Here is a 10,093-nt window from a genome sequence, read left to right as displayed (position 1 = left end):
ACACACACACACACACACACACACACACACACACACACACTGTACCGGGTCACATGGTCTCTTTGAAAATGGCCCAAAAAATGAAAACAACATTTATGTCTCAAAATATTGTTTTTAAACTTTGTGTGCTATGCTTTCAAAATAAAACTGGGATATTTTAAGGAGATTAGCAGTAAACATGTTTCTGGTGATAAAGTTAACAGACTTATAAATGCTGCTGAGTAAGTACATGAAGGGCATTAACAGCCTTGTTTTGCACCTCTGCTGTCACAGAGGACGCAGGTTTACAGCGTGAGTCACAGACGAGCACCAGAGTAGCCTGGGCAGTTTTTTGTTTGCTTGGTTTTTTCCCTCCTATATTTCAAGTGTAACATAGGCTGCGTTCACTCTGCAGGTCTTGATGCTCAATTCCGATTTTTTGATCAAATCCGATGTTTCTGTCTGCTCGTTCACACTACAAATAAAATGTGACAGCAAAAGCGCTCTAGTGTGAACGCTCAAAGCGCCCGCATGCGCAAAAGAAGACGTCACACACAACGCGCTCTGTTTAGACCCAGAGCAACAGTATGTTTGACTGACGGCCTTAATATAAAGACTTTACGTTTCCCAATTTTTGCTTTAAGTTATTTTGTTATTTACATAATAATGTAAATAACCTAATAATGATCCTTATTGCTGTTTTAGAGGAGCGCTGCTTCAAAGGATAGCTGCAGATTTCTGTCAGAATCTGCAGGTTATACAGTACAAATAAAATGTTCACGTTTCTCCAACGTTGTTCCCAACAGTTTCACTGGAGGGCCAGGAAGCGTTCACGATGTCTTATCGGGCGCTGATAATCGGCGTCTGTCTTGCGTCAGTTACGTAAAAGACGGATTTAATGCGACGTGACCATCAAGCAGCAGTCGCTTTCTAAAACATCAGATATGTGTCGGATTCAGGACCACATACGAAAGTGACCCAGATCGGATTTGAAAATATCGGATTTGTGCCGTTCACACTGTCACACCATGATCGGATATGAGTCGCAGAGGGTCAGAAAAGTCTGATTTGATGCGCTTTCACCTGCAGTGTGAACGTAGCCTTTATGACTTCACACTTGAACTCAACCTTGTGACCTTCAGAAGCTGCACAATGCTGTCTCACAATAAAGCTGAAATATGTTCTACCCAGGCTGTTGGATCTCGGGTGGAGCTGTTTAACCAGCTGCTTAAAGTTCCCCCGGGGTCACCGGGTCAGATGTAGCTCGTGGTCAGTTGAGCCGGTGTTGGATGGATGAAGAATTATCAGTACAGGCAGCCACAGTGAGCTGCTTCACTGTTTTCTTTAGAGCTGTGTCAGGACGGAGTCTGAGGCTAACGTGTGGCTGTCGTTTGACGGGATCCCAGCAGCAGGCCCACACTGACCAGCATCGCTCCCAGTTTCCAAAACTTTACTGAGCTCAGGAGGCAGTGTCATCAAACACATGCTTGCTCTCTGTTTTTTAAACAGTCCCAGTATCAACAGATGCAGCCACCCTTCGCTTCCAGTACACTGACCTCTTTGCACTTACTATAAAGAGCCTGAATATTATTTTCGTCGTGGGAGGCACTAATACCAAAGAAGATTGTTCAGTTCTTTGCTGCACCGTCTTCCTTTTCTTCATGCCGTCCTGAGAGATGATTTTAGTTACTGTAAAAGCTTTGGCAGGTACTTATTCACATAGAGATAAACCATCGTATGGCATTCTGTCCTAGGTTTATGCAGAGGACTGCTGCGATCCCTGTCTTCTCGAGCTCCAGACTTATCTGCCCAGATACTACGGCACCTGGTCCTCTCCTGACAGGCCCAACGGTAAGGCCGTACTGTGGCATCACACAGACAACAGCTAGCGTTAGCCGCTACGGACAAAAGACAAAAAAAGCTAATAGTGAGTTTAACCGTCTCCTCTCTGCACACACTGTTTACCTGCGTGTAAGCAAAGATGTCTCAGATCAGCAAACAGAAACCTGAGAGCTTCGGACCCAGTGTACGCTGGGACCTCCAGCTCCAAATACCAGTACAGACACTGACATTTTACTGTAACAGGAAACGGTCAGTCTCTCAGTAAGGATCTGTAGCTGTCCGCAGAGTCAAAGAGAAAACCACTGTATGTTAGATCCTCAATGAGAGCTGTGAAAGCTTCAGCACGTGATTCGTGTTCATCCTGGTGCATCCAGATGTGATTGTTGGTGTAGGTGTTGCACTGCGGGTGTGTCTTCATATCATTGTATTCTTACATGAGGTAGATTTTTTTAAATAAAACTCACGCTGATATGCCAACAAGCTCCGTGAACGTTCAGCATTTCACCAACAATCAGACAAAACGAGACAAACTAACAGCTTCTGTTGTGACTGACAGACCTGTACCTGAAGCTGGAGGATGTGACTCGTCACTTCATCAAACCCTGTATCATGGATGTGAAGCTGGGCCAGCGGAGCTATGATCCGTACGCCTCACAGGAGAAACGGGAACAGCAGATCAGAAAATACCCGCTGATGGAGGAGATCGGGTTCCTGGTGCTTGGCTTGAGGGTGAGTTTGAGTCATGGTGCTGTGACAGTAAAATCATGCACAGGCCTGCAGATCAGTCGGTGTGAAAAGTCCAAATGCAGAGTCTTTGTGTGACGAGCCAAATATCCCCCCGAGTGTTTCTGTAGGAGTTAAGAAGGTGAGTAGAAGGTGCAGTCGAATATCACTGGTAACTGTGTGAGCACCTCTCTGAAAACAGTTTGTGGAGGAGAAACATCAGCAGTGATCTTAGAGAAGCAGCTGTTGCTGCCCATCACTCTGGAAACACAGAGAGAGAACGTTTGGTAATGAGAGGAAACAGCTGCCAGTCGGAGTGGAGGCCCCGGCAAGTTCACCCCAACATCAGTGCACTGCTCCAAAAACCCAAGAGCAACATGGCTGCCATCAGACCTCAGTCAGCATGTTAAATGCTGACGTTCATGACAGTGCAGTTGGAAAACGACCAACGCCGCTGTCAGCACGCCGGTGGAGGGAGGACGATGGGCTTGTTCTGCAGGCTGTGGGTCTAATGTGTTGACTGATCTTATGACTCGCACATGTTTCAGTGTCTTTCGTGTCAGAGAAGCTGAAGGTGCTTAGTATGTAAAATGCAACTGTGCATTGACTCAGCTGTAAAAGTTGCATCTTTTTACCAGCACGTTTAGACACCTTTGCTAGTTACATCTGCTAAGACGGCTGCTTGCATGCAAACAAAGAACGTGCATGTAGAAAGGCTGGTGTTGGTTCCAACACAGACTCGCATCTTTATTTTCATAGTATTAGTAAAGCTGATGTCTGCAGGAGGAAATATCTTTGCTGCACAGGGTCACAAATCACTACAATCAGGAAAACGAGTAACGTTTGTCCTGAGAAATGCCGTGGAGTGGACCTGGAAATGGGTTAATCTTTAACCCTGTAATAAATCAGCTGAACAGTGCGTGGCGCTTCCATGTGCATGCACACACAGTCACACCCACTGTCCACACCAAACCAACAGATAAGAGGAACGACAGAGACAGCTTATCTGTTTGAAAGAGAGTCACATAGCGAAACCTTTATCAGGTCGATCAGTTTCCATTACAACTTGTCATCGTCATCATCCGCAGTAGGAGTGCTGGTTTGGGCTAGAGTGTGATAGTGATACAGGCCAGCGTTGGGCTTCATGCTCACTCTGATACTGTCCTTTGTTTGTCTTTGAACAGATGTTTAAAAGCATTCATCTGAATGTGCCACACCGCTGAGCTCTGACTCCAGGACTGCATTCAGTGTTTCCACACCTCCAGCTTGTTTGCTGTGGTGTGAATGTGTTGATGATCTTTGCAAACTTGTTTTCACTTCTCCTCTTATTGGTGTGATGTGTCTGGGTCAAAGGCCAGAGAGCCATGAAGTGCAAAGGCCGCCAAACAGGTTTCTAGTGAAGAGCCCACTTGTTCTGTGTCTGGGGCTAATCTGAGGTGAGCATAAAGTACAGAGGCTAATGTAGACTGAACTAATGGTGACGCGAAGGTTGGATTTTGGGGCTTTTCCCCAAACTTTCTATTTAGCACCCTTTAACCCTGTAACACCAGCTCTGTCACATTAGATACATTTTCTCCCCTTTGCTTCTGTCTGTTTAAGATCAAATGTAGCAAAAATGAGACGCACACACATACAGAGATATAAAAAAATGAAGTCCCTGTGTGTGATCCTCTGCCAGAGGCCTGGGAGCTTTAGGGTCCTGTGCAGTATCTTTGCTGTTTCTAGGACTGCGTCCTTCATGGTGGAGATCTCAGATGTCGTTCCTGGGATCTGCTGAAGGTCTGGTCCTCATCACCCAATGCAGATCTCGGTAACCAGGGCGACATTTGAGCCGCTATGGCTTCAGTTATGTCTCGCTCACAGTGGATACAGACGGCCGGTCGGTTTACAGGGTGAGAGAGGTTGCGGTATGAAAGAGGGGAAGGATACGTGTGATTCAGTGCTGAGACGTCATGAATGTGTTTTGCAGAAATGAGTAATAAGTTTCTAGATGATGTGAAGAGTGTTTAGCATCGACCGATGGGCTGACGGAGCAGCAGCTTTATAGCTCCACACCCTTTGTAAACGGTTCATAAAATGTGATGTCTGCGTGTGGACTTTAGCTGAGTGCTCAGTGTTTATCATGTGGTGTCTGCAGAGAAGGCTTCTGTACAGAACAATGGGACACTGCACAGCAAACATGTCCCAGGGAGCCAAAGAAACCTGTTTGTGTTGGTCTAAAGTATGAGGCTACACATGTTTTACTGAGGTCAGTTAAACAAACATGTTTGCAGTGTCCATGTGAGTGTATGAGTATCACATGCACTGCCATTTATATAGTTCTTTTCTAATATTACTGAACACTGCAAGAGCAGTTTCCATCATACAGCCCAGTTTGATCTTAGGTGGGCCGGACCAGTGAGAAGCTCCACACATAATAGATATTTTTTAATATAAGAAAAAGAATATGTCTCGGTTTATTTTGGTAAGTAAATGAAAGAAATCTGTCAGCATTACTCTTTAGGCTTAAACTGTAAGTAATAAAAGTGTAAAATTTAGATAACATTATTTATGCCCGAACTGGAGATTCATTCTGGAATTACAGAAATCTAATTCCTAATGGCTCTGGTGTAATATGAATGGGGAAGGTCTGGAGTAGGGATACAGATGTTGCTTGAACCCATGTTGGCCCCGCCCACTAATATTCAGGTTGAAATGGGGAACACAGCTAACGAGGAAAGGCAATAAATAATTCACCACAGCTCATTCTCCCAAACGTTAAACTTCAGTTAGAGCAATAACAACGGCGTGTTCACAGGACTGAACGTTGGACTTCATCACCAAACATCATGTCTATGTGTAGGTTGTTGTACTGCCCTCTGCTGGTGACAAACACCTTAGTGCAGCTTTAAACCAAACACTGATTATTCAGTAAAAATAAAGTTCTATTGTAAAAGCAAAAAGGTTTAAAAATGCTAATCTGGGAAACATTTTACAATAACATCACACTAGTTACACCGTGTACAGTAGGGGTGCAACGATACACAAAATTCACGGTTCGATATTTTTTCGGTACAAAAAAATGTTCATGCCTTTTTAATTTGTCATTTATCAAAATTATAAATATATATTTTAACCCAAAAGTACAGTTTTTAAATTTAATGTTGCTGAAACAACAAAGTAATAAAAAAAGAAATCTATCTGATCGAGGAATCCCTCATCTTTGGAAAAGAGAGTTTATTACAGAGAAGTGGCTCTTTCCAAAATAAAAGCTATACTATACGCTTCTTCTGGGCTATATTCTCAGCAGCATATTAAACATATCAGGTCCCCATAAGGAGAATCATGTGCTAACAGCTGTCTAAATGACTCGGGTAAAGTTTGTAGCATGCATGCTTGTTGTTTTTGTCTGCTTCCACTTGTCTTTGCACGAGGATGATGTCGGCGTAAATGTGCAGTCATATTCGTTGTGTTCCCCACTAGTGCTGTCAGCGTTAATCTGAAATGACCTCAAAGCCACAACACGGCAAATCTCCGTTAACGAGCTACCCCGGATCGCCCCGTGCGTGGGGCTAGACGGCCAACACGTTAACGAGCTAACTGCGCTAACACACTAGCTCACACCCATGTAATTGAGCATTGCGTGGCACATCCAACATACTGTTTTACTTTAGTCCATGACACGCTTACCTTCAGGGTCATACGTCACATGAAAACCAAAATAATTCCAAAGGCCAGATCTGAATGAGGGTGAGGGAGGTTCAATTTGCCATGTTGCAAGGAGAGCTTAGCTTCTGTCTCGCTAGCTTGCCCTGCGCTCAGTGGATCTGTGTTCGACTACTCCGCCTAGGCTGCACTGTCGAGCGCAGATCCACTGAGCGCTCAACACAGACAGCATCGTCAGAAGGAAAGTTGATAAAATAAATTAAAAATTTAGTATTGTTCGATACATATGCGTACCGAACCGAAAGCACTGTATCGAACGGTTCAATATCCATACGAGTATCGTCACTGCTGCTGCATCACTGCTGGTAATCCTCACAGTCATAATCATGAGTGTTTATGAATGCCATACTATGGAGGAGTAATGCTGTATAAATGATAAATTAAGCTTTTTCTAATACCTTAGTAATGCTAAAGTTAGAGTGCTCTCTATAGACTGATTCTAAATGCTGTAAACATTCATCAGCATTACAGTGGCGCTGTATGCTACTGACAGGAGCGGTGTGGGTCTGCATCATCACGATCTGCTCCCATCAGAGGTTAGCGCACTGATCTGAGGGCGTTCCTGTCTACTTCAGTTGTTTACGTAGAGAGGATGCTGCTGTTTGCTGATCACTCTCTTCCTGATGACGGAAACAGAAGACAGCATGTCTTATTATGCTAAAATAAATCTCTGACAGTTGATTCAGTTAGTTTGTCTCTAAATCCATTTTGAGGGTTGTTTTTAATTTGTGGAATCTTTGTCATGGCTGTCTTGACTTTTAGATTGTAGTGAATCCCCTTATAGTTCATGATCATGGGATTGCAGACGTAAAAGGCTCCCAGCATGCATTGCATGGGTTTGTGGACAGAAATGTCAGTCTGAAAGAGCTGCTCAGTGTTTGAGTCGCGGCTCTGAAGCTGTGTCGGTATGTAACTCTGCATTCAGCACATTAACAGAAGCGTCTGAGCTCGAACCACTGCTGCAGAGTTACACGCACGCACACACATTTGTGTAGTTCTGGGCCACTAGGTGGAGGCAGCCTTCAGGTCCCGTTCTCTCATTGGCTCATTGTCTTCAATCAGTTTGAAATCCATCACAAAGTCCTGACCGATCAGGCCTCGTCACAGCTCACAGATGTTGTTGTGCCGTCTCAGCAGGAAGTCCAGGAACATTCTGGTTTGCTGCCAGCTGCTGAATAAGTGACTCTGAGAACAGTGACACTGTGTTTCAAACCAAAACTAATGCAGACGTTTGTTTTAATGTGAGATTTTCTTGTATTCTCAGGTGTACAAGGTGTGCACGGACACTTTCGACTCCTATGATCAGCATTATGGAAGAGGATTGGTTAAGGACACTCTTAAAGATGGTATGTATGTGTGTGAGATTGTATGTTTGATGAAATTTAAACAGAGCCTTTACTCCTCCACGCAGCATGTCCTAAAGCCCATATCATGCTGTAGTTTGTTGAACATGACATTGAATGCTCCTCCACATTCACCCGATCTCAGTGCTGGGATGTGGACGCTGTGTGAGTCTGTGCCAGTCAAAGGCAGGTCTGAAGGAACAAAGGGGCTCCAGCCTGATACTGTTAAACCTCGTTTGTGTCTCTCTCATTTCTTCCTGGAACCTTGTTAAGATTCAAACATGCAAAATAGGATTTTGTACCATTTTTCAGCTGATGTGAAACTTCTGATCGGGCCTGTGTTAGCATGGTGTACATATCAGTGTGCAGCGTGATTACAGTAATGTGTTACAGTGGCACACATAGTGGAGACACAGGCTACGCTTGAGTTATTGTGTGTTATTGTTATTATTATTGGTGTTATTGTTTTTGAACGTCTTCTCCTGTCCACCAGGCTTGTCTAAATTCTTCCATAATGGAGTTAGCCTGAGGAAGGACGCCGTGGCGGCGAGCATCCGCAGAGTGCAGCGGATCCTTCGCTGGTTCGAGTCCCAGCACCAGCTGACTTTCTATGCCAGCTCCCTTCTGTTTGTCTACGAGGGCCTGCCCTCCTCTGTCTCTTCATCCTCCCTGTCGTCCCTCCTCAGCAGTCCATCCATCAGCCCCACTGTGATGGTAAAAACACCCACGTCTTTGTCATCAGGTGAAGGCGGCACAGAGCGGAAAGCCCGACAGGGAAAGCTGGGGCAAGGAGAGGAAGTGGCCGAGTACAACAACAACAACATCCAGGTGGCAGAGCACTGGGACTACAGCCTGGACGCTGTTTATTCCAATCGCAGGAAAGGTGAGGACGGTCACAGGGGAGACGGTGGTGCTGTGAGCGCCGTGTCTGGAGACGGCGTCTCAGCACCGGGTGAGGAGGACAACTCTGCATGGAAACAGTCACGTGAGCTGCAACGACCACCTAATGGGAACGGAAACAAATCCCAACTGCAAGAGAAGGATGTGGACAGAGAGGAGGGCAGGAGGAGCGGGGAGGAGGCGGAGGACCGAGGAGGCGACGAAACAGAGAGCGGCGCAGGAGACGTAGAGGTGGAGGTCAGGATGATCGACTTTGCTCATGTTTTCCCGAGTGAGAGCCAGGATCACGGCTACATCTACGGCCTGAAGCGCCTGCTGACGGTGCTGGAGCAGATCCTGTGTGATGCAGCGTAGAGCTCGCTCAAAGAAACCCCGCCTCCTGCTGAAACGACAAAGCATCATCTCACCTGACTGTGTGTGTGCAGTGGAGGCGACTGGGCAGCTGTGTTCAGCACGACATGCACTAACCAACCCATGAAGGCATTAGGACCTCACACGCCGCGTCTGCAGCTCACTGATGCTCACACAGGGTCACCTGACCTCAGCGATCAGTGGTTTGAGTATCTGATGCCACGGCCAGTGAAACTGTGACGGCACGTAGTGTAAAATGATGGGAAGGTGTCGACCGTACCTCTGATAACGCTGGCTCTGCGGTGTCTCGCTTTCAGGAGCGAGCTGCAGACCACAGATCCACCCACCACCTCAGTCCTGATGTTTCCGGGCAGCTGTGCAGATGGAGGGATTTTGTTGTTCCTGGATTCACAGGGTCAGGATTGTGGTGACTTCTATGCAGTCTGTCTGTAAACTACCTAAAGCTCCACTGCTCATGCTGACACTTCCTGATCATCTTATCATTCATAGGGCTTAACTGGATTCATTTATGTTTACAGTGTGGCGTCAGATTCCTAAACCAGGGCTGGAAAGCAGACGTGAGTCACGGATGAGGCGGGCCTGCTCCACCGTTGTTGTTCATACCACTGTCTAAACATGTCTAACTCAGGTATTTACTGTAAGAAACAGCTTAATGTTAGTGCTACCGTGCTCCTCATCCCGTCTCAGCCATGGCTTGTTTGATCTTCGACACGATCGAGCTCATCGATGTCGACCTCGGCTTTGACCTGTCGTCTTTCACTGTGGCTGCTTCTGTCCTCGTAAACGTCGAGCTGCCATATCATCCTTTCAGACGCCCGTCTGCTTTTCTCTACATTTGGATTTGTCGTGATGACTCCAGTGCCATTGTTCTGTTGTTAGCTTAGGTCAGTGATTTTAAGTTGATCATGTGAGGAATTCATTTCTAACTGGGTAACAATTGGAAAATCAGCCATTATAACTGTGAAGGGATTGTGTGTGTGTGTGTGTGTGTGTTAGAAGGGACGTGCTGCACTGATTAATACACGATGTGCTTGTGGTATAAGCTGACATGGGTGTAGCTGTTGTGTGGTGGATGTGTGTGTGTTGTGTTGGTGCTGTGTGTAGTTATCTGTTGGTGGTGACTGGAGTTCTGTGTGTGTGTGTGTGTGTGTGTGTGTGTGTGTGTTAGAAGGGACGTGCTGCACTGATTAATACACGATGTGCTTGTGGTATAAGCTGACATGATTCCC

The 10,093-nt window shown here is 45.9% G+C and overlaps 1 protein-coding gene across 2 annotated transcripts in view; it reads left to right on the top strand.

Moving 5' to 3' along the window:
* The window catches only part of ipmkb (inositol polyphosphate multikinase b), a 15,686-nt gene extending 5,807 nt beyond the window's left edge, over positions 1-9,879 (top strand). The window contains exons 3-7 of one of the 2 annotated variants that reach the window (XR_317620.3): positions 1,734-1,830; positions 2,378-2,550; positions 7,514-7,595; positions 8,086-9,258; positions 9,383-9,879. Coding sequence is in view for 1 of the 2 variants with exons in the window: in XM_005950242.3 (XP_005950304.1) it covers positions 1,734-1,830; positions 2,378-2,550; positions 7,514-7,595; positions 8,086-8,846 (1,113 nt within the window). In the remaining variant the exon portion in view is untranslated. Of the gene's footprint in view, positions 1-1,733; positions 1,831-2,377; positions 2,551-7,513; positions 7,596-8,085 lie in introns of both variants that reach the window. The other variant, XM_005950242.3, reaches the window with a different exon arrangement.
* The last annotated feature ends 214 nt before the right edge of the window (positions 9,880-10,093 follow it).

This window comes from Haplochromis burtoni, unplaced genomic scaffold (genome assembly GCF_018398535.1).
Source record: "Haplochromis burtoni strain Fernald_Lab_line unplaced genomic scaffold, NCSU_Asbu1 Contig_761, whole genome shotgun sequence".
Taxonomy (NCBI): domain Eukaryota; kingdom Metazoa; phylum Chordata; class Actinopteri; order Cichliformes; family Cichlidae; genus Haplochromis; species Haplochromis burtoni.
The sequence above is the reverse complement of the archived record's forward strand: the minus strand, read 5'-3'. Positions and strand labels throughout refer to the sequence as shown.